Source organism: Melozone crissalis, unplaced genomic scaffold, assembly GCF_028551555.1.
Source record: "Melozone crissalis strain CALT ecotype California unplaced genomic scaffold, PUWL_Pcris_2 ptg000056l_1, whole genome shotgun sequence".
Lineage (NCBI taxonomy): Eukaryota > Metazoa > Chordata > Aves > Passeriformes > Passerellidae > Melozone > Melozone crissalis.
In genome coordinates, this window is record NW_026535834.1 from 4972956 (window position 1) to 4997554 (window position 24599).

At 46.1% G+C, this 24599-nt stretch overlaps 1 protein-coding gene across 1 annotated transcript in view; it reads right to left on the bottom strand.

Moving 5' to 3' along the window:
* PRKCH (protein kinase C eta) overlaps positions 1-20070 on the bottom strand; it is a 113178-nt gene extending 93108 nt beyond the window's left edge. Inside the window, exon 1 of the mRNA XM_054286683.1 lies at positions 19711-20070. Within this exon, the coding sequence (XP_054142658.1) occupies positions 19711-20070 (360 nt within the window). The remainder of the gene's footprint in view (positions 1-19710) is intronic.
* Positions 20071-24599: the final 4529 nt, after the last annotated feature.

Below are 24599 nucleotides of genomic sequence, written 5' to 3' on the forward strand. Positions count from 1 at the left end.
ACAGCTAAACTCACACATGGGTGGAAAGTCAGTCTCTCTCAAAACTCCCACAACCAGTTATTCCAGCTATTACTGTAATATTGTCATTCTAATTTTTTGTTTCAGGACAGCTGCTTAAAATATTACTTTTGTTTTTGTTCAAGCTGCCTAATTATAAGCTGTGCACCAGCCATGAACAAGTATGCATAACTAATGACTCTTAGCCAATCCTGGACTCTTTAATCAATTTTAGTCTGGTTTCATCCAAGAGATCATCCACCTCTACAGGAGATTTGCTGAAGTGGGAACAAGATTTATTTATCCTGTGAAAATTCCTGCCAAGAAAATCTGCTTGAAGAGGTGCAAATATAATACAGATAAAAAAGGAGGTTTCAAATCTTAAAAAAAAACAAACAACAACTTTTGAAAGCAGGAGCTAGAGCCTGCTCATATGGTGTTACAGCAATTTATATTGCTTTTGAGAAATACCTGTAAAGCAATGAATGATTTACAAGTAATGGTTGCAGGAAGATGCTCTTTAGCATATTTGAAAAAAAATTAATAAGTTATAAAGTTATAAAGAGAGAAACACAGACACAACTGGTTCAGGGACTATTATGTTTTTGTTCTCCTTATATTTTCAAAGAAAAACAACAACAACAACAACTCTTCAGAGGGATTTTTTACCTTTTTTCCCAAGTTATGTGCCAGGGGGAAAGGAGCCAATTGCCTGTTTATAAATCCCGTGGTACTGAAGTTTTTTGAAGACAAGGCACTGATACCAACAGTAACAGTAAGAACACACTCCTTTAGAAATTTAAGCGAAATTTAAAATAAAATGGGGGGATGTGGGAGAATCTAATAAATCGTGCACACACTGGAGTCTGCAGCAGGGGAGAGCTTTCATCCACAGCCTCCTACAAGTGTGGGGCTAGAAATGGCTGGGCTGGTCAATGGGCTGAGCAGAAAAAGTGAAGGATGCCCAGACCCTGCTAACGAGGGTCCCTTTCCTGAGGGCACAGAACATGCCCAGCGTGGGATGACTCTGAGCTGCCACGAACAGCAAAGCTGCTGGAACCCCCAGTGACAGCACATGGTGCCAGGGGAGATGCCAGGCACAGAGAAAAGGCTGCTCTGAGCCTCCCTGAGCAGAGAGAAAGGGCAGGAACCCCCCAGCTGCCTCCCACAGCCCGTGTGAAACCACAATTGTGTGGGCAGGATGGATGCTGCCTTTCCCTACCACAAGCACACACAAGCACAGCTTTAGCTCTGCTGAGCACAATTAAACCTTAATTATTCACCATGCATCTTTGTAACAGCGTGCCAAATACCATCATGTCCAGTCCATCACTGTATTTTCCTTCCAACTCCTCTTGTCTTCCTCCTACAGCTAGTTTTTTTGAAGGGATGGGAAGGAAAATCACAGATTACTTTAATTTCCCAAAGGCAAATGTTGACATCAATGCAGGACCACTAAATTAAAGGATGGCAAATGCAGGGCTTCATTTTCAGCTGTCTGAACACTTGATTACAGCAAATCCACCCCTGCTCACATTCAGTAGCTGCTATCAGGCTATCAGCTTTGCATATGCAAGGTATGGAAATCTGCCTGCAGACACCTGTGTGTGCAACTGCAGGTAAAAGAGACAGTGGGACAGGGTCTCTGCTCTTGAGGGGACTTCAAAGCATTGACCAATAACCAAACAACAAAAAATCTTCTATTTCCATTCAATTAACAGTGACAATATAGCAACAAACCTCAACAACCAGTTATTAACAGCAAAACAAAAATCTTTCAACAGCTGTGGAGCTGGAGTTGCAAAGGGATGATCCTGACAGTTCATGTTTTAGGTCTATCACTGAGCACACAACACAGGAATTGCCCTTCTCTATCTCCAAGATCTGGAGATTATCAACAAGAGTATTTTCTGTCTCCTACATGAAACCAACATAACTTGGCAGAAAACACAGGAAATTGTGCCACTTTTTCTGTTTGCAGCCATAAAGAAATAAATTCATTGACTGGTGCCAAGTAGGCAAGTTGGTGGCACTTCCCACATGGAAACATTCCAAGGGCCACCACAATGAGATGCTGAGCAGAGCTTCCTCAAAGTAAAGCAGTGACACAGATGTGCTTAGAACTGAGGCAATGCCCCCCAGGAAGGAAAGAGCAGTGCAAAAGCAAGGCCAGTGCACACCAGAGACCTGGGTTTGGCCCAGAGAGGAACAGAACAGCCACCAGGCAGAAATACGGAAGGAGAAACAAAAATATTGGGCAGAGGAGCAACAACAGTTCTCTCAGTCTTGAGAAGTCATCCAAGGCACAGCACTCACCTTCAGCTTTAATTAAGCTCCCTAACAAATCTAGGCAGACTTTATGAATCATTTATGACTTTACATTGAGCAGCACAGTCTGCACATGGTCTGAGGTTCTGTGTCTCGCTGGTTGCCCAGGGACCATCACTGCACAGCTACAGCAGGACAGAATTTAGGGGTAACTCAGGGGCAATCCAGCATCAGACAGAGCCCCCAATATCCTGTTCATGGGTCCAACTCAAGGAGAAGGGACCTCTAAACCAGCTGCATCTCTATGCAAAGACCCCTCTGCAGCTGTGTCCCCAGAACTTTGCTCACTCACCTGCTTGTGTTGTTCTCCACTATTCAGTGCTGGGAAATATTTTTTCGTTATTCATAGGCTTTATTGCATAATCCTAAACTTCTGAGAAATTATTCTCATTTGAGTCTCTATTAGGCGTGTCACTATTTTTAAAATATCTTCCTACTACATGTAATTCATTTGGTGTACTGCTGCTTTTCCATTTTTGTCCAATAGCTCTTTCTTCTTTCTAAATCCAGGCCACAGCAGATGAGATCATGAACCATTAAAATCCATTAGTCCTCAAGATAATCCATCAAATTTCTCAGCACCTCAGGTAAAAAGGGGAAAGGTCACAACTTTCTCCTACTCCAACCATTTCAGTCAGATACTGAGGGGCCAAATACCATCCTTTTAACAACAGCTAAAAGTTAAGTCCTGGTGCTGCAGCAAAAGGCAGTCTGATGGAAAAGTTCAGTTATTTATGATGCTTGATCACTAATAATGAGCACTGTAAGCTAAAAAAGGAGGATTCTGGAGTGAGATGTGCTCAGCATCTTGATGCTAGGAAGATGGGGTTCTACAACACAGAGATACAGACACAAACCAACAGCTCTGCACAGGACCTGATTTACAGGCACCTTCCTTCTTCTTCCCTCCCTTCAACACCAAGTGTTGAAAATACTTTAATGATCTTTCCTGCACTGGGGACAGCTGGAACCCTAAAAAGTGGATGTAGAAGTTTCAGGAAGGCCCACAGTGCTGGCTGCCATGCTGGTGTCACATTCCTGCAGTGCTGGAAGCCAACGTGACAGAGGGAAGGAGCAGCACAGGAGATCATGCACTCCAAACACATCCCCCACATCCAACCCTTCCCACACATCTCCACCCTTCCAAACAAAGACAGCAAAGCCCCTCTGTGTGCTGGGCACATCTCACACCATCAGTTTCACAGAAAAGGAAAGCCATGTATGGGGATGGCAGGAGCAGAGGTAGAAACAGGGATTTGGGTCCTCAAAAAACAGACCTAGCTCACTGCACAGCAGCCACACTGCTTGGAAAGTGCAAGGGAAACCCAGCAAAACCCACAAAAACAACGTGAACCTGGACTCCACTGAAGTCCAGACATCAAGAAGAATCAATTGTTTCAAAGCACCAGAATTCCCAGTTTTTTCAATGACTAAAGTCTTGAGCTAAGCGATTGAGGGGCACACACCACCTCTGTCAGGATCACAATGAATTAATTTATGTGCAGGATCAAGTTACCAGCAATATTTCTGGCAAATCCTAAGATTTCAAATGGCATGTCTCAGGGGCATGCCAGTCTTTAGAAGTACAGCTCCCAACACAGCTCATATTCCCACTTACAGTGCTAATCCCATTACTCATCCTTAGTGAGGATACAAAAAGGAGAGATTAAATCCAGCAACTTTAAACCTTGGCATGGGCTGTAACACCATGGGAAAGCCCAAGCACCTCAGCTCTGATAATTCTTCCCAGATCTGGAATTGATCACAGTGACTTCCTCCTTCCTCCTCTCACTTCCTCACCTGGCAGTTTCTTAGCACTGAAATTATAAAGCATAATACCTAGCCAGTATTAATCCACCACATCCCCTCTCCATGTTGCAAGATGATCTGCCCAATGATTTGAGACAGGGGAGAAAAACAAACTATCAAATATGAGTGGCATGTCACAGGAGAGAACCTGCTTGGGACACAGGGAATGATGAAAAGAAAGGTTTAAAAGTACTTTAGCCCACATACTCCCTCTCCCATTCCCTGCCAGCCATTTGTGGGATTGCCCCATCTCCCTGGTACACACATCCCAGAACATCATGTAAAAGCACCAGCAGTTTCTGGCTGCACAGCCAATTAGATACTTCCAAAGGTACAAAAAAAAAAAAAAAAAAAAAAAAAAAAAAAAAGGAGTGCCAAGGCATGCACTCCCCCAGCATTCCTGAAGGTATGATGCTTGCTCCTGCTGTCCAGATGTTACTGCTCATGTCTCTGCTGCAATCCCATGAGGGCCACTGCTGGGAGCCACAATCAAGTCTTCAGGCAGCAAAAAGAATGTAGGTTGCAGCTGACAACACCCAGAAAGGACACACCGCTGCCAACACTTGCCTTGCCAAGTTAGATCATATCCTATTTGTACAGTGGGTTTTGTTTATGTGTTTGGTTTTCTGTTTGGGATTTTTTTCTTTTTTTTTGGTGGGGATGATGGAAGATTACAATCAAAATATTTCCGTGAAACAGCAGTTAGAAAAAAGGGTGCAGAGGTGAGGTTTTTCATAAGGAAGGAAAAACCTTGGACATCAGTACCAAAAATAATATGGAAAAAAAAAATTGCCCTGAAATCCTGAGGCCAAGCATTACAATAAGAGACAGACTGTCCAAGACCAAGCAATTTTTAGCCCTATCAAGTCTGTGATTACAGCTTTCCTCATCTACCTCATGAGAAGATGATCTCACTACCCACTTGTGACCATAAAGCCAGAGCTGTGACTCCAGCACTGAGGCTGAGGCAGGAAGGAGCTGCACAGCCCTGGCCTCCAGCCCTGCCCAGCCACCGGACGGTGACGAGCTGCTGTGTCACTGGGCCATGCTGCTCAGCTGACCCAGCTGCCTCCTCTCAAGGACAGCAGGCTCTCCAGGGTTTGGTGAACAACTGGAACTGACAGGCAGCTCCTTGGGACCTACCAGCAGCACTCTGTCACGTATTTCCCCTTTTTAGTGTTTCTTTTTCCCTTTCCAAAGCGTGGTTTCAAGATGAGGAACCAATGTGACCAAGATTTACACCTTAGATCAAATAAACCAGAGGGTTGAGACACCCAGAAAGGGTATGCAGAGGAAAAGGTCAGAACATGGTTGGAGTGGTTTTGCTGACAGGTCAATGGAGAATATAACTTGGGTGCTGACCACATTTCCCATTCAAAGCTCAGCATGACCCACAAACCTGCAGATAAACCTCCTGCTCTGCAAACAAAGCTTTTGCTGAGGATTGCCACAAACCCCAGCACACGGCAATCCTGGGTAAGCCAAGAGCAGGACAGGCTCACTTACAAAGCCAGTCATATTTAGGACAACTGTTGCCATGTTCCCTCCTTGACAAATGTTTTAATGTTTTATTTCTTTGTGAATGGAAGGCCTGGCATTTTATCTGTGCCAGAGTGTTGTATGTGTTCTATATACAAACACACATGCTTTTAACTCCAGCACACTAATGTGTTTAAAGTATAAATTCCCTCCTGGAGAAAAGCACATCCCCACCTGGGTGGCACAGCTAATGTGCACCTCATGCTCCTCTTCCTACAGACAAACAGCCCTTGCTGTGTGTGGGGACACGTTCCTGTAATTCCCAAAGCAAGATTTTATTCACTCTGGGAAAAGTCACATCAGTTTTAGTCTCCTACCTTAATTCTCACCAGCTGAGGACACAAATCCCTTGGACAGCATTTGTGTCCTCTGAAAATAAAGTCAATTCACTTCCTTCTTTAAGATTTACCAAGCCCTGTAACATAAAGCCAAGAAGCCACTCAGTTCCTGTCCTCTCAGCAACCACCTTGCAGGGAAGTAAATTAAGGGATCCAGGCCCTTTTAATGACTGACCCACATTCAGTGAAGGGAAACATTACAAACACACTTCCCTACGAAAGATAAAAAAATACCTAACACTGTTAAACTCCTGATACACTTTACATTGGAAGAACCTGAGATAAGATTACAGTAGTGAGGGGTTTGATGGAACCATAAAAAAAAAAATCATAAAACAGGAAGGGACCTCAAAGATCATCCAGTTCCAACCTCTTGCCATGGGCAGGGACACCTTCCACTAGATCAGGTTGCTCCAAGCCCCATCCAGCCTGAACTGGAGCTGCTGATAGATCTTGGCCGCACCACGAATTTCGACTTTTTGTGATTCTAAAAAACTCCTCTTGCAGCCCAGCAGAGTTTGAAAGGCTTCTGGGGCATTACCACACATGAGCAACACGAAACAGGGGGGTGGTTTCAGATACTGAGATAGAAAGTCTGAACAGGTACTGACCCACTGGAAAATTCACAGCGAGAGATGGAAAGATCTGGTGCTCTTCAAACACCTACATGTTCTGGCTGTGGCTTTGAAGCAAGCCACAACACTGTCTATTGTAAAGAGCACAGTTCCTGTGGAAACACTTGCTTAATATTGTCAGAGATGGAGGAAGAAGAAATGCTATAGGTGTACAGAATTTTACAACTACCCATTTACTGGCTAAAATATACATATCTATTCAAAAGAGAAAAAATTCTTTATTGTTAATGGCAAAAAACATTATCAGGCAATGAAACAGCATATTTTTGTGCAACTGGAGTAATTAAAAAAGAAACAAACAACCAAAACCAGCTAACCCAAATTCCACAGAATGGTTTGGAATGGACTTAAAGATCATCTCATTCCTACCCCACTGCCACAGGCAGGGATATTTTACCTAGACCAGGTTGCTCCAAGTCCCATCCAGCCTGGCCTTGAATTCACACTTCCAGAGATGAGAGATTTGCAAGTTTTTCTGCAAATGAAATTTCCCCCCACCAGAACTATTAACATAAAAAGATAGTTTAGTCAACCTAGAAATGAACCACAAAACTTATACTGAGAAAACACTGATGAGCTTTTTTGAGGTCACAAAGATGTTTTCAGAGGAATCTTTCAGAAACAAAGGGACACCAAGGGCTACTTAAAACCTGCAAGCTCAGTTACTCTTTTCTCACCTAATGTTCATGTCCAAAACAGGAACAGGAGCTTCAAAAATGTTACTAAAATAAGAAGTGCATTGCTTAAAAACAATGAGTATTGCATATGCATTGCTGAGACAAGTATCTTTGCACTAAGCTTATTTATATATAGAAATAACATCAGTGACCTCGTATTAATCACAGACACAGCTTTCTCCAGGACAAAGGGAAATGACAAACTTGCAAGGACACACCAGAAACCTTCTGGAGATCACATCCACATAAGCCAAAACATGTGACAACTTGAATGATCTTTTGCTCCTCCTTGAAGAAATCCACTCAGGTCCTGCAATATTATTCTTGACTAAATCAGAATAATGCAATTCTAAAATGAATCTAAAATGAATCAAGTGATTTTAGATATGGCTTCCACTCTCTCTTCTGAGCTCCTTCTCAGAATTTCTGAAGCTTTCAATTCTAAGAATTTTAACCAAGATAGGGCTAACCAGAAAGAACATAACCAGCCAAAAGGGTTTCTCCTTGCTAGACACAGTGCCAAGCAAGAACTAAAATGAATGTGCATCGTGTCCTGTCTGTGCCACAGGACACAGGCAGCTCCACACCACAGCACCAACATCCTGCTCTCCTGCAGATGGGCAGCCACAGGCAGTAACTCTCACCCAAGACAGAGAGGAGAGCAGCCACAGCTCCCAACACCCATCCAGAGGAGCACAGGTAACCTCAGAATGGGGCTTGGTACAGTGGTCATCAGAAAATGCTGAGGAAGCACAAGGTTGATGATAGTTCATGCTGAAGGACGGTAAATATTAGAGATTAGGAAGAAATTCTTCCCCCTATGAGGGTGTGAGGCACAATTTGCTCAGAGAAGCTGTTGCTGGCCCATCCTTGGAAGTGCTCCAGACTAGGGGGGGATGTGGCTTGGAGCAACCTGGTCTGGTGGAAGGTGTCCCTGCCATGGTCCCTTACAACCAAAACCGTTCTGTGATTTTATTAACTGATAAATCACTAACCAAGTCCTTTGATAGATACAAAATACAGGGAAAAGCCATGCTGGCATCAAGCTTTGACCAAAAGCAGATTAAGGGCCCCAGCTGCCCCAAAACTGTGCTCCCGCCTCTTCTTCCGGCCGCCACCGCTCCCGTGCCGAGGCAGCACAATGGACGGGCGCCTTCGCACGACTCCAAAACCACAGCCAACAGCCCCCCACACTGACTGATGCCTCACTGATGGTTTCTTTAGCAAGCTCAGCTGTGAAATGGGGTAGGAGAGAAGCAGAGACTCAAGCAGGAAGCTCTCTGCCTCTCCTGCTGCACAGCGACTGCCCATGGGGCAGAGGAGGGCAAGAACCTGCTGGGCGCCCTCCTGGATCTGCCCTGGACAAGCTGCCAGAGCCCAAAAGAGCTGAAAAAGTGCTCAATCACATTTAAACACAAAACTCATTCCTGCACTGGAGGACTTCCTAAGTATTATATTAGCCCAGATGGAAAGGGTCATAGTAGAACATGAACATGTTTTGTCTACAAGAGGGTGAAAAACACTCTGCGTGGATGTGCAGCATAGCCTGGATTTTTGATGCTTTATTCCTGATCCTCCAGAATCCAAGGGTCTGCTCTTCCTTTCAACACTGTCACTCCCAGATGATGACAAGCCCTAAGGATGTGGACACAGTGAGTCTTGGCCTGCAGAGACAGCTCCTTAACAGTAAATAGGGGGGGATTCCACTGTGCTTTAGGTAGGGCTGGAGAAATCAGCCTCAACCTGTGCAAATGTGCCAAAGAAACTTTTATCTATTCCTGTACCATTTATTTGGCCTACATCTTACCCTTTTTGTCCCTCAAAGGGAAAGAGAAAAGCTCCACTATCTGGGCTCATGAGAACAGCTCCAGACCCTGCTCCTTTCTTGGACGTGAGCATGAATTTGAAGATCTAGGTTTTGATAAACCATTCAGCAAGAGCATGTTCCTTTCTAGGATGAAGGAAACAAGGGAAAACATCATCCCTATTGGCAATACAGGCTAGATGTTACCCAAGCTAATTGTTTGAAAGCCTGGTCAAAATGAGTTACTATCATTAGGTATTGATAGGATTATTGTAACAGGGGCTAATTTTTGAGAGGAAGATGATTTATCTTAGTACAGCTGGGTTTCCACTCCGTTCTGCTCCACTGTAAGCTGAGAACAACTTAGTTGTTTGTAAAGTAACTACTAAATGACCATAGTTACATCCCATTACATTACAGAAAACTAAATAAACCAGCATTTCTTCTTGGCTGCCACATCAGGAGTCCCTTGCAGAAACAAAGGACAAACTTCTACAAAAGAAAACTGACTGCGGGGTCATTTTCAACCATCTCCAGTAAATCCTCCTCCCTTACAAACCAGTCTGGTGAGCAGTTCCTGGGAAGTACCCAAAGCTGGACTTATTACTGCTACTGAGTAAACCGGTAATGAAGTGATAAGCATGGGGCTCCATGTAGAAAACTGATTATCAGCAGCAATACTCCCACCAAGCCCTATTAGGAGATGGAGGCTCACCCTACACAAAGCTCTGTAGCTTCTGTATTAGCAGTGTGTTCCAATGAGCAGCTTTGACAAGAAATCCCACCATGGATTTGGACTGCACAGGAATGTTTCCTCACATGGTTATATCTTCTTCAGGCTCAGGAGCAAACTGCCTCAGAGAATAAATTTTCATTGAATACATTAATGTGAGATGCCTCAGTCAGTGAATGACCTAGATAATAAACTCATTGACAGAAGCCAATTCCTTCCCCTTTCTCAGAGCACCATGGGCACTCTCTGTGCCCAATAAATAATGTACAGCCCAGCCAACATTATCAACTCTTGTTGCATGCAAGAAGGGGGAAGGAAATGTGTCCAGGTCTTCTCTCAGTTAGTCAGTGCAAAGCTGGCAGTGTAATTCCATCGAAGCCATGGGGAATCCACTGATGTGAACCTCACAAACAACACCAGAAGCAAACACCAGGCTCCTGTTCTGCTGGAATCTCACAGAAAACACAGGCAAACTTTTTAAAAACAAGTGAGAAAGGAAAGAGGCAACTTTCACATTGATGTTATTAAAAATTGATGCCAGAAAGAAGTGAGGTACAGAGGGCTTCATGTATGTGTCACTTTACATGTGAGGGAAGGATAACATGTAAAGCATGTAGAATTTAAAAGAATTGAAGGATATGAGATAGAATAAATCATGCTGAAAATCAATCCCAAATTCCACTACTTGGAACTCTATTTTTCCTCTGCTCCTCAGCCCTGGGGAAAAGGCCAAGAAGCTATATGTCCTTGTTTACCAAGAAAGCAAATACAGGACAAAGCAGGAATTCAAACAGGACAAGCTAGTCTTGCATTAGTCATTCCTGATTTAAACAACCTTTGTTATTCTGAAGGAGCAAGGCCCAGAACTGAATACATTTAGCATGGGGTGAGCACACTGACCAGTCTGGGTGGAGAGAATCCCTCCAGGAACTAACTCACACATAGACAATGCTATCAGGGACAGCATTGATTTGCAACTATCTTGTCAGATAAAAGCACTTTGGAGCACAGACATCCCATGCTGACTTTTACTGTCATAGTTAAACTGTCATCCTCTTTCCCATCCTGACTGTGGAGCCAGCCAGCTCCAGAGAGCTGCCACAACCCTAAATGATCCCTCTGACAGTGCACAACCCTGAATGATCCCCTGTGACTCACACCCACAGCACCCAGCACCACTGGTCCTGCTTGAACCCACCACAGCATCCATAAGGCTGCGAAGGATGGCAAACATTTTTCTATCCAAAAATGACAAAAGGATTCCCAAACTAAGATGCCACTGCTGTCACAGGAGGTTTAAGACACTAAATTTAGCAAGTGGAGATGTACATGAAGAATTTAATTTCCAAGGGATGTCTTGCTCACATGACAGAGTAAAATTAAATGTACTCATGAGAAAAAATGCAAAAGACCGTGCTATGCTAAAATGCAGACTGATGGCAAGGAATTAAAAAAAAACCAAGAAACAAGCAAAGGCAAAACAGAAACCACAGAGCAGACCAGAGTGTGAGAGAGCTAGAAACCAGAGGTGGTGTTAGAGAGGTGTGAGCTGCTTTTTCACACCAAATGAGACCAGCTGGCAAGTCAAAAATCCTGTCTCTGAGAATGGCTAACATAGAATATATGAGAGAAAGGCAGGAAAAACACCACAGTGTCAGATCTGGAGGTACCAGCTCAAACCTCTCCTCAGCCCCTGGATGCACATTATCAGACAATCTGTCACTGTCATTCTTACTATTAGATGTAAAGTCCTGGGACAGCAGAGACCCACAGCCTATTTCTCACATCCTGCCCTTTACTGCCTCATTCTGAGAGATTACTGGGCTCTACTGATCTGTTAGGTGATTTCACACTGCAAATGATTGTACTGATCTTTTTTTAAACATACAGCAGACGTGCAACACTCATACAGCAAATCACACATTTAGAAACGTGTCCTGCATGGATGCATTTTCCTCCTCTCCCCATTTTGACAGAAATATCTGTACTGCAATGAAAAGTAAAAAAAATAAAAATAAGAGAGAAATTCCACTAAGGCCTAAATAGCATTCTCATGTTGGTTAAATAAAATAGATTATTTATTCTATCTCCCATTTCCCAAACTGAAGTCAGCTACCAAAGCTGCCCAGCTTGTGTTTCTGCACCAACACTTCATCTCCTGCCTGTTCCACAGAAAGGAGATCCCTCCTGGAAGGAGTCTGGAGAGCTGCCACTGCATCACTGACACAAATACAACCAACTCACTCACAAAACTCAAAATTTACCAAAGTGGGCAGGTGAACACCAAGAAAAAGCCTTTAAGTAATGCCATCTAACAGATTCATCCCTCCCTTCCTCCATCTTCCCCTGCCAACATTTTTTTGTGCTGGCAAAGCTCGTGGGTAAGTACAGCGACAGCAGCTGGGTTTCAGCTCTGTGCGAGCTCTGCTGACCCAAAGGACAGCCCCACACCACATGATGGAGCACAGAAATTCCCATCCAGAGCCATGGACGTCCAGCCAGCAAATGAAAATCTTATCCCAGACCTGACATCCCAAAATTCCTGTGGTTTTGCAGCCCAGGACAGATCTTCCCCAGGATGGGCTTAATTGCTTTGCAATGTGGCACTCAGAGGCGCCAGCCCTTGGTGTGACATCCATTTGTCACACAGGTCACAGGCATACTGTCTCTGTCTTGAGGGCTGCATCTGAACACAGAGCACTGATGGGCTGGAGAGCACGAGGCTCTCTGGAGATGCAGTGGGTCTCACAAGGCACACCAGACAAAAAAAGACCCTGGCAGTTACCAGAACAACTGTTGTGCCTGCAGCCAGCCCCACACTGGAGGAGCCCCAGGACAGGGCAGCCAGGGAGCGGGGCCATCAGCCGGTCAGACTGCTCCGGCCGCCTGCGGGATGGATCTGGACATCGATCACATGCCTCTGCTCCAGCACAACAAGGGCACAAAAGGTCTTGCAGGGGCAGTGAAAAAGCAATTTTTTCCATCACCTTGGGCCCAGGACAGACACTGAGTATCAAGAGCACAGGAGTTGCTGAGGGATGCTCGTTCCCACACAGCGTTGCTCAAACGTGACAAAAGCTGGCTCACATCTGCTCGTGGTGCTGGCTCCTAAATTAAAGCAAAATGGTTTCCTCAGCAATTGACCTCCCTAAGTGATGAGAGCATCTCATGATATCAAAGCATACAAAAATATCATTGGCATTGCAGAAATACAGTTGCTTGTCTGGCTTATCCTAAGTGGTTTAGCAATGTTAATGGGACGCTTCTGGATGCTCTTTGTTCCAGATACACATTTATCTTTGATATCATTATTCTAAAGCAGGGCTTTCCCTCACAAGCAGCCAGCAGAAGGGCATGGCTTGGGGAAGGAACAGCCACGTGGTGATCTCCACCAGGACACGGCGCCAGGTGAGTTATCCACAACTCCAAACTGGGTCCAGCACTGCCCTACAAATAGCACAGGGGTGGAGCAGGCAATCAGAGCAAAGATTGCTCATTGTCTCCAGAAGAAATTAAATTTGCAGCATGGTCTGACATGTCTTAACTGCATGCTTAAATAGGATGAAATCTGGGAGGCAAGAAGGTGCAATGGCTGATCCAGAATCCTTATAAAAGCTGCCAGTAACTCATTTCATGTGGCAACTCTGCTGTTCATCTTTTTCTCCATGGTTACACAAAAGGCCCCCAATTTCCTGGCTGTATTAGCAAAGCACAATAGCTAAAGCCTAAAACATCAAAGGAGCCTTGATAGTTTGTGAAGAAAGGGTGGGAGTCTTATTCACTTCAGTAAGGGATATGTTTTTCATATTGAATTGCCCTGTAAATCAGTAGACTTTCTAATGGCATTTCAATAGCTCAAATGGCCCCCTTGACAATCCATTCTGCAGAGTTTATTGCCTATAAGCTCAAAATGGCCAGAAACCAAATCATTACTCAGAAAATACTCCAAACAAAAAGCCTCTGACAGCCTGGGTGAAATGTGCTTTACTAAAAGACCTGTGGAAAAAGCTAAATATAAACCACCAAGAGGGTGAGGTGGGGCCAGCAGGGCTGGGGACAGAGCTTCCTGGGGTGCTGGGCTCGCTGGAGCTGCTGCGGTCAGCCTGCTGCCCCCTCCTCCTCCTCACAGCCTCTCTGCAAAAAGCACCCCCAGGGCTGCGGGTGCAGGTCTGCAAACACCTTCTCACGAGCTTCTAGCCCGACCAAAGGCAATGTGGGCATCAGCCCTGGCTGCCTCTTCTCCCTCCAACCAGGGCCTTCACCTGGTCAGCAGCAGCACCATCAGCAGAAATGTAAAGGTGCCCTGGCATCAAAGGCAGCCCCCCACTCCAGCCAACCACATCAACAAGGGCTTGATGGAACCACAGAGCAGAAGGGACCTTAAAGACCACCTCATTCCACACCCTCTGCCATGCACAGGGACACCTTCCACCAGACCAGCTTGCTCCAAGCCCAATCCAGCCTGGCCTTGAGCACTGCCCAGGATGGGGCACCCACAGCTTCTCTGGGCAACCTGTGCCACCCTCATTGTCAGAAACTTCTTCCTTACATCCAAGCTAAATCTCTCCTCTATCAGTTTAAAGCCATTACTCTTTTGCTGTCTCTCCATGCCTTTGTCCCTTCCCCAGCTCTATTTTAGCCCCCTTAGGCACTGGATGGTGCTTTAAGGCTTCCCTTTTGCCTTCTCCAAGCTGGAAAGCCCCAACTCTCTCAGCCTGTCCTCACAGCAGAGCTGCTCCAGCCCTCTGAGCATCTTCATGGCCTCCTCCGGACTCCCTTCAAAAAGTCCATGTTCCTCTTTTATTGGGGCTCCAGGGATGGATGCAGTACTCCAGCACCTCATTCCAGTCACCTCGAGGTGACTGCCACTGCTCTTGGTGGCAAGAATACCCAAAGGGTGCCCATTACCTGTGTGACCATGTCCCTCCAGGTCACTGCAGCACCTGATTGCCTGGACTGTCCTGCCTTGTTCTGCACTCCTGGAATTCTGGCTCTGCCCCAGGCACAGAATTCCCCCTCTCTCCATCTCAGCCACAGTCCCTGATGAATGCAGTGACATCTTTGGAGGGGATAGGAACACTGTCACTTCACTGCCTCCCAGAAAACCTTGAGAGCCAAACCCACATCTTGCTGCACTCAGTTCAAAGCCAGGACATGAACTCCAGTCCCACACCCCCCTACTGGTCCCAGCCACTGGAAACTGGTTCTTTTCATGCTTGGGTCAAATCTTCTCACACTCAAGCAAAGTGCCCACATTCTCCAAGGATTCTCACAGCTACCAGCCAGGCCTTTTACTGGGGAGGAGCAAGAAACAGGACTCCAAATAGCTCCACTTCTGATGCTGGAACAGGGCAGGACATGTGCAGCTCTTTGTGACAGTCAGCTGTCTCATCTGCCTCCATCAGAACAACTGTTTTTAGCATCACACCCCCACAGGCTATTGAACACCTGGCAAATAGCAACAATTTTTCCCTTGGTTATCACAGCCTCTGTTTTAGGATGCAGGGCACTCTCAGGTAGTCATGGTGCATGGGTCTGTTGGCATTTTGAGGGGATCTCTTCATAGGGCCAAAGGACAAATTTATGCTAAAGGAAAGAAGGAAAAGCTGAACTTCCACTAGCTTTCAGACCTACCTTATCTTCTGCAGTGGGTGTTTCTCTCCACAAGTCCTATTCAACTGCATATCAGTAATAACAATTACAGAAACAACTTAAGGCTTACAAAAAGTTGGGGAAGGAGCTCATTTTATTCAAGCCTAATTAATATGCAGTGTGACCTTCACAAGATCAGAGATCTGCACTGTGTACATCACTGTCATGTGCATGGAAACAGAAGTCAAATGGACTTCACCCCAGTCTGCTCCTGCCCTGTGAATGGAGACACCACTTATTCCACCTCTACAAGCTTAATTTATCTCTGCAGTTGGACAGACACAAAATACTGCACCACAAAATCCTCTGTCAAGAGCTATAAAGTATTTTGGCTTCCTGAAGCAACTTTTGCCCACCCTGCAGTCAAGCAGGAGCCAAAAGAAGCAGCAAACATATTATATTTGACCTGCAGTACCCTGCCTCTCTCTCATGGCCAGGGTGCTCTGAAGAGAAGGTGACTTATCTTTTAACTCTTGAACTTCACATTCAACAAACACAATTGTATATAAACACGGGTAAAACATGATTATTTCTGCCTTAAAAAAAATAGGGAAGGATACAGGCAAAAGAGCTGAAGTGAAGGAACACACAAGAATTGCCTTAATCTCTTCCTGCACACGAGCAACAAACTCATCAGGAAGTTGTGACTGGCTCACTAATCTTATAGCCCATCTGTTATGTGATTTCCTTCAGTGTACTCTCATGATTTGCTACTTCAAGATCACGGTTTAAATGTCTATTCCTTGTTAAAGTCTTACAAATTATGGCATCTCCGCCCAGGGACTAATAATTTTTACAGTCGTGAATAAATAATTCCCTTGTAACAATGCCATTCAGTATCTGTAAAGAGTGTTTCCCCAAGGTTAAAAATTACTTCAGCTACTACATAAAACTCAGGTATTGTAAACATTTCCCATTTCAGCCACACTGAGTACTCCATTCGTTTCACTGATGTGTGACAGCTTTCTAAACTGCACTCAGTCAAAGAGGAGATAACACCTTTTAAAGGTGCATATGTGAAGCAAAAAGATCCTAGCACAGGCTAGAGCAGAATTAAATGCTTTCAAGAGGCAAGTTTGAGTCCCAATGTAAATCCCAGCAAACAGCTCCAGAGAGCAGGCAGCCCAGCTCCCTCCCTGCACCTGGTCATGCACACCTGGGTAAAATGCAACCATTCAGGTTTGCACAACCTCACACCCACACAGGCAATGCCTACCAGAGACAACATGGCACTGGGGAGAGGGTGCTCAGCACTCTGAAGGCACGATGGCATTTAATTGACAATGTTGGCAAAAACTGCTTTGCTGAAACCTGACAAGTTAATATAAAAAAGGGGAAACAGCAAGAAGGATATTGGAAGTTAATAAGCTCTTGCAAATTTGATCTGTGGAAAATTAGTCAAATGTGTGTAACAACAAACTCACAAATTAGAAGATATCCAGACCATGCTAATGCGTTTACTAGAAAGACTTTGGCAAACAACCCAAATGGTTGGAAGGAAAAAGGGTCAGTTTTGAAGTCTCTGAAACATGAATTCTAAAGCAAACCATGAACAGAGAACACTGCTCCAGTGGGATGACTCAGGTGTATAAGCATTAGTGATGAGACAGCTCATGTCCATACACTTACTCATCTGCATAAGTGTTCAGGTCATAATTGCAGTAATGTACCTGCAAGTCATCTGGGAAGCACCAGCTCTTACACACCAACTGCTCCTCCTTACCTCTCGCTGAAACCTCCTACAGTTCTCACAAAAGGTGCTGAACAATGTTACAACTAATCACTTTTTTCTTTTTTTTTTTTTCCCCAGCAGGAGAAAATCCATGTTTATAAACAGAGCAGCATGAGCCTGAGAGCTGACAGCAGCCACCTGCCCTGTTTTCCTGTTATTAATCATTTGGATTTTAGCAAAATACTGTTTCACCTGTCTCTGAAAAGTGAACATAAAAGTTCTATTTCAAATCAAAATGAAAAATTGCACAGCCAAGTGAGCATACGCCAGGTTAAACTTGGGAAGATTCACCAATTTTCCTCTCACTTGATTCACTCCTTTGCTGCCTATCTGTGCTTTTATTTTGGGGATGGAAAAAGGACAGAAATGAAGGATTTTGGAATGGAGGTGTTTCAAATCATGTACATTTCCTTGTGGTGCTTTTCATTGTGCCAGCAGCTCGTAGACCTTGGGTTAGTACAAACCAGCATTTCCTCTCCTTCTGATTACACAAACTCCCGTGACAGCCTTGCTGGATTTATCAAGACATATTAAATTATCAGGGCAAGATGCTGTTCCCTGTCATCATGTGATCCAGGCTGCACGCTATGCGAGATGCTAACAAAGCACATCAGAAGGGAGGGGAGAGAGAAAGGCAACAGAAGGCAAACATTTGCTCATTCCCCTCTAAATCCACCCCAGCTGTAAGTTTCAGACCTTCATTTAAAGGGAGAACAGCAGCTCTTAACCTCTGTCTACATGCCCAGATATAAAACCAGTTTACATCAATCTAGTTAAAAGAATTCACTGATTTCCCACCCCCTTGCACCCATCAGCTCACAGGTACAGGAGTTCATAAAACACATGGCTATCCTGAAAGGGTTAGAAACTTTTCCCTCACCACCAGATGAATATTTCAGGCCACAGTCTGCATCTGCCCTAAAAATCAGCACAGCAGGATGGACCAAATGGAAGAAATGTACGTGCATCCACACCAGCAGCAGTATTATGACAGGTATTTTAGTAATGTAAATAAGGCCACCACCTTTGCAGCAGAGCAGTCCCACCCCATGTCACCAGCTCAGTATGACCAGGACTCCAGCCTCCTTATAGGACTGGGCCTCTCTCAATAGCAACTCAAACATCAGGAAAACCCTCAAAACCACAGAGCTCTATCCCAAACTCACTCCTCTGCCTGGCCTGTGGGGTCAGCTCTGTATTTGAGCCTGGTTTAGCACAAATCCCAGGAGCTGAGCAGATACTTTCCAGGGGCACAGGTAGCCTGGGAAGCTGGGCAGGCATCCACCAGGCAAAGCCCTCAGCTCTGGCTGGGCTGTCAGGAGGAACTCCTCAGCTAAGCCATTGGAGAATTGCTGGGACCTTTCTGTCTGACCCAAAAACCCCATCAGGGATTGCCTGAGAGACCACCTCCACTGCACAAACCTCACACCCATCCACAAGGTACCTAACTAAATGGCCCCAATACACATTAATTAATCATTGTCTGTTATCACCCCAAAGGTGCAGCATCACACCTAAGCCACAGACAGAGAGAGCAGAAAGTCCCAGCATTCTCCCCAGTGATAGGATCAAGATGTTTATCTGTTCTCTACACTGTCAGCCTCAATATCTGGTTTTATTGTGGTGGTTATCTGACCGCATATCCTGAACTTCTCAGCCTCAGAAAGTTTATACCCATCACAGCCTTGAACATTCTCAGCTCTTATGCACCTTCTCTACTCAGAATAAATGCCTTTTTTTATTAAACTAACTCTTACCAGCAAACTGTCTGGATCAATGCAGTCACCTTGTCCTCCTTTACAAAACTGGAAGCAAAGGTACAACTTTAGAGACTGTACTGTTTCTGTCACCATCAGGACTCGTCCATACATGATGTTCTCTGGGCTGCCTACAAGCGACATTTACCAGAAATTAACCTAGCATTAGCTCAGAGTGAAACTGCACTGACCCAGAGCAGCGGTGTACATAACAGACACAAGACTAGTCCTGCCATTCTGCTAAGAAGTCAAAGAAATCCGCATGCACACATCAAACTATTGTGCAAGCATGTGTGGAGCTGGGCAGAAATACATCCAAGCCAGGTATCCGAGTCTCCCAGTGCGCCTCTGTGCGCTGAGCAAAAGGAGGGAGGAACACCTTTGTGTGAATTTGCTGGTGTCGTTTGCAAGTTACGTACTACAGGTCTTGTCTCCGTTCATTTACAAACACGAGGAGAGACTTCACAGGAGAAGCGTTCTCACCCTCAAGCTACGACAGCTGAGGGTCCTTAGGGTCGTAAGGAACAGCAAATGTGAAGCAGAGGGACACAAACAGACGCGTGAAGGAGCACACCTGTGTACCTGCAGACACACACCGGGCTGCGTGTCTGCGGCACAGGCATGCAAGGACAAGCCCCGGCTCCCCGAGCGCCCTCCATTCATTCCCAGAGGAGTCTCCCAGAGGCTTCTCCTCCGCACGGGTACTCACCCAGCCCTCGAAGGTGTCGCTGGGGGCGGCGGAGCGCAGCAGCTCCTGGAAGTGCAAGGTGCAGTTGGCCACGAAGTCATCGTAGCCGATGGGGGTGTCGTGGAACACGGAGAGCTCGATCTGATGGCCGTCGGTGACCGTGGCCGAGAACTCCTCGTTGTAGGTGGGTTTGTTGGTCTTCTGCTTGGTGCTGGTCTGCCCCACGCGCACCTGGTCCACGCTGACGGTGACATAGGGATCCAGGAGCTGGTATCCCTTGCGGAAGAGCGAGTGCCGGAGCGACCAGCGGGTGGGCTGCAGCCCCACCGCCTCCCCGATCCGCACCTTCAGGTACCCGCTGAACTTCATGGCTCCGGACATGGCCGCGCCCCCGGGGCTCCCGGGAGCCAGGAGGAGAGCCAGAGCCCGCTCCCGCCGGGCGAGGCTCCCAGCCTCTCCTGCCGGCCCGGCCCGGCCCGCCGCAGCCCCGCCGCGCCTCCTCAGGGGGCCGGCCGGCGGCACCCCGCCCGCCCCCGGGCCCTGCCTCCGCCGGGGCTCCGGAACCGCCCGCCCTGGCTGCTCCTGCCGCGGGGGAGCGCCGCGATCCGGCTCGGGGACACCTGGGCGTGGGGCGGCGGCGGGCGGGAGGAGCCGCGGGGCCGCGCCGTGAGGGCGGGGACGGGCGGGGAGCGCTCGGCCCTGCCCGGCCCGGCCCGGCCCGGTGCTGCTCGCAGCGAGGGGCAGCCCCTACCCTGCCCCGACAGAGGACACAGCTCCGGGGGCAAACTCTGGGACACCCCTAAGGGGCTCCGACCCTCCGGTGCTCTCCCGGGAAGGGCTGGGGCTGGCGCTGCGCCCGCAGCTCGGACCGGCGGCCCGGACGGGAGCGACCCAGACCCGGACCCGGACCCGGACCCCGAGCAGCGCTGCCCCCGCACCTCGCCCCGGGCAGCGGCGCCTCCCCGCCTCGCTCCGCCGGGAGAACGAGCGCGGAGAGCAGCAGGATGTGTTCGCGGGTTAATTGCGGGTGATTAACGCGCCTGGCACTCGGCGTGCAGGCTTGGTTCTAGGGTGGATTGTCTTCGGGGGTTTGATCGCACTTAATAAAGTCGGAATTTAATTAGTTGTAATTGCTTTGTAGATTTCGCAGCAAAGCGGTGCGAACTGGGTAGGGAACAATGAAATCCTGCCTTCCCGGTGGCATTGTTCAGCCGGCATCATCTGAATGAGCTTGCACTCCGTAAGATGCGGTCCTTTGAGTGACCCCACCGCAGCTGGATGGTGCCGAGAGTGACTGACAGCTTGCAGCCTTTTTTTTTTAATGCGTATATTTCTTCTTTTTTTTTTCTTTTCTTTTCCAGACCACTCCTCTCAGCTCAGCTCTGCCATCTTTCACATTCCCTAGCAGACCGTCTTTGTTTTCTCCCATCCCTTTCCTCGCTTGCCCCCTTCTCCAATTGTTTTCTGCTTCTAGAAGTCCAAGTTTCGCAGGAGCACCAAGCCAAGGCTCCTTCCAAGCCTCAGACAGAGCAGGTTGTCTCTGATTGCCTCCTCTGGAGAGAGCAGGTGGAACAGGTTCAGTAATGTGATCACTCCTCACATGGAAGCAACTGTTCTGCCAGAAAAACTTGTAGACTCCTTAATCAGACTTCTGACAGGTCTCCTTTCAAGGCTTTTAAGTTCCTTGCTCTGTCACTATTAACTGGAGAAGACAAGTGTTTAAGATTTTTTTGAGCTTGGTTAGGACAGCTCATCCTGAGGAGGAATACAGGCTTAGCTTTAGAAATTGCCACCCCAGGTTCTGGGATTTTGTTTCCAGGGGTGACCAGCTCCAGATCATTTAACATGGAGTACTCTCTTCTCATAAAAGACTTGTAGATTTAGGATTTTTGTGTTGATGTTTCTTCTGAAATGCATTCTAGCATTAGCGGTGATCATTCTAGGTAATTTTATTTTCCCTGATTTTAATCTTTGTACCTTCTTGGAGTCCAGTATCCCACAGCAGTGAGCTGGTTAGAAATAAAAATTTCCTTTTATCAGCTGTGTATCAGCCATTGCTTTCATGTCTGGATTCACCAATTCCTTAACCACCATAAAATTAAAAAGTCCCCTATTTACCTTTTCAAGAGCACCAGTATCTGTCATTTTGTACTTTCACCACTTCTGTCCTTTTGAGTTACAAGCTGTCCCTTGAAGCCAGGGCAGAATCCATGCTGACCATCGTGGGCAACTCAGAGTTCTTAAAGACTTCACCAGGACTCACTCAGGGCTGCAGACAAGGTTTAAAGACAGCCTAAACTTTAAAGCACCCAGCATGGGTACCCAAAGGACAAGGCTGGAGCACTCACTCTGTAAATTCCAAATCATCAAATATAGATTTTACTTTGCTTAGTGCCCTTTCAAAGGGCTCAGTGCAATAGCAGTGAAGAATGTTTGGCACTAGGAGACTATAGTTAAGAGATAAACATTAATTACAATCAGAGACTGCCACAGCACTGTCAAAATTTCTCTTTACCTTTTCCTCAGTTTCCTGAGCAGGCAGAGGTGAAAGTCATCCCAAGCATTACTTGTTAGAAGTAAGGGCTGGCTCACATATTTACTGTCAGAAACAGGGAAAAGACAAAAATCTGATGGTTAAAGGCTCATTTCCTCTGCTTCATCACACAAGGTGAAGTACTTTGCCATGCTGGAGTTTCATCCATAATAGGAATGAGGGCTTAAAGAACTTTTTCTATACAATGGTTCATTGGAATCTCGTGATTCCAATGATTCATTGGAATAATGTGATTCCTCTACCCAGACTTCAGATAAACCCAGCAAGTATTGTAAAACTCATGGAAAAAAGCAGGTGAGCCACATTTGCAAGTATTTATGGTGAACAGCAGTGCAAACCAGTTTGCTGCTGCAGGAAAAAATCAATCCTGTGGACTCATATGATGTGAATCTAATTAATTTTGTTTATCCACTCAAACCAGTCTGGAGCAGATCATCTCAAACAGCATCTGAACACACCCCTATTCTGAGCTCCCAGCCAAAGCCCAAATGTCCTGTTCTCAAAGAGAACTGAGCAGCGACGTGAAGTCAGAACCTACCCTGCCTACTCTCCAGACATCCATGCAGTGGAAAAACATCCCCAGTTAGGTATTTCCTTCCAAGAATCAAAACAGCCCTGCACACCATGACCTTGCAAGGCTGAATGCAGCTGCACCATCTGGTGATGGCTGCATTGATCCTCCTTGCACAGCTCTGGGGGCCAGCCAGGCCTGCAGCAGTGTGGATTCTCTTCCTCTCCTCAGCAGGACCTTGGGGATCAGGCTCCAGACATGGCAGGGTGATTCACTCTGTGCCCTGCAGTGCTCAGGGAGGCTGAGCTCTTCCCAATGCTTCCTGCCAAGCTGGATGGTTCCCTGAGCAGTCAGCACATGGCACAGAGCTGCTCAAGGAACCCACTGAGAGGATCTCCTGATGTTCCTGAGCAGCAGAGTGGTGGGAGACATGCAGTGGCAGCAAACAGAAAATAAAGCAGAAAGGCTGTGCAATCTGAATTATGGGTAAATTACGGGATAAACAAGCCAGAGCAGAGGCAATCTGATTAACCTGGAACTCTAGGAGAAGGTTTTAGTGTAGTAGTGGAAAACCCCCTGGAAATAAAACAGCTTAGAGCTCACCAGCAATCAAAAAGACAAGGAGACTATTGGTAATTGTTTGAAACAACTGACAGCAATGCCAAAACTGTCACTCAGGCACTGTATAAATGACACACTCTTACCATTTATAGTGTGCAAGCCTGCTGCTCCCTCCATCTCAAAAAATGCAGAATAGATCTAGGAAATGCACAGAAAAAGATAACAAAGGTGATGAAACATGGTTGTGAAGGGAAAGAGACTGCCTAGCTTGATATTTCTAAATCTGGGAAGCAAAATGAACGAAAAGGGAAACATGAGCAAGATCTGTACAATCATAAACCACATGAGCTGTATGAATGGGAAAGGGTTTTTCATTCTTTCCCAGCCAAGACCTAAAGGACACTTACAATTGTTTTGAGGTCAGAGGTTTAAAAACATAGAGAAGCAAATGCCTTTTCACAGAATGCATAGTTATAATTTGGAGTTCATTACAAAAAATGGAGGCCAGAAATATAAACAGCCTTATCCAGGAGTAGGTGTTAATGGAGGATAGACTTAATAGTGGCTACTGACCATGAGATAAACCCTGGCTCAGGAATGTCTTAAACCACAAATTGGCAGCTGAAAGGAATCAACAGGAAGGAGATGGAACAGCATGGCTGAGGTATGATGAACCTAGGAGGGACACAGTCAGCATGCTATGCTCCTCTGAACTGTAATTTCCATATCCAAGTAAAAAACTGAAGAATGGCACCTCCTTAGGCTGGCTTAGGCACCATTCCCTGCTGGTGGGTGAATGGTCAAAGATGGGAACAACTCTCAAAGTTTACTCCGGCGTTCTTCCTTCAGACCACAGTAACCTTAAGGATAAGTTTATGCAACTTCTCTCTTATGTTTTTGGGAATCTGTCTGAAAAACATCCAGTTTAGATCCACAAACAAAGCCAAAGAGCTTGGCCAAGTCCTGTTGTAACATTATGATTTAAGCCTGGCCTCATCTCACACTACAGATATACACAAATTTCATGCACCCTGTAAAAATCTCCATTTCTTTTTCCTACAAAACTGTGTATTATTCCCTTCCCCAGTAGCCTATAATTCTGTAACAATTTAGTATCATCCTCATTTGGCAATTTAAGGGCAAAGTCTTAAATTGCTCCACATTAAATTTCTACCAGACACTGGTTACATTCAGCAGTGAGTCTGTAAAGCAATGGAAGAATTTTGCCTTTCACAGCTACCATTGCAAAAAGTGCCAGTGACACTTTTTGTAACTGAAACTGCA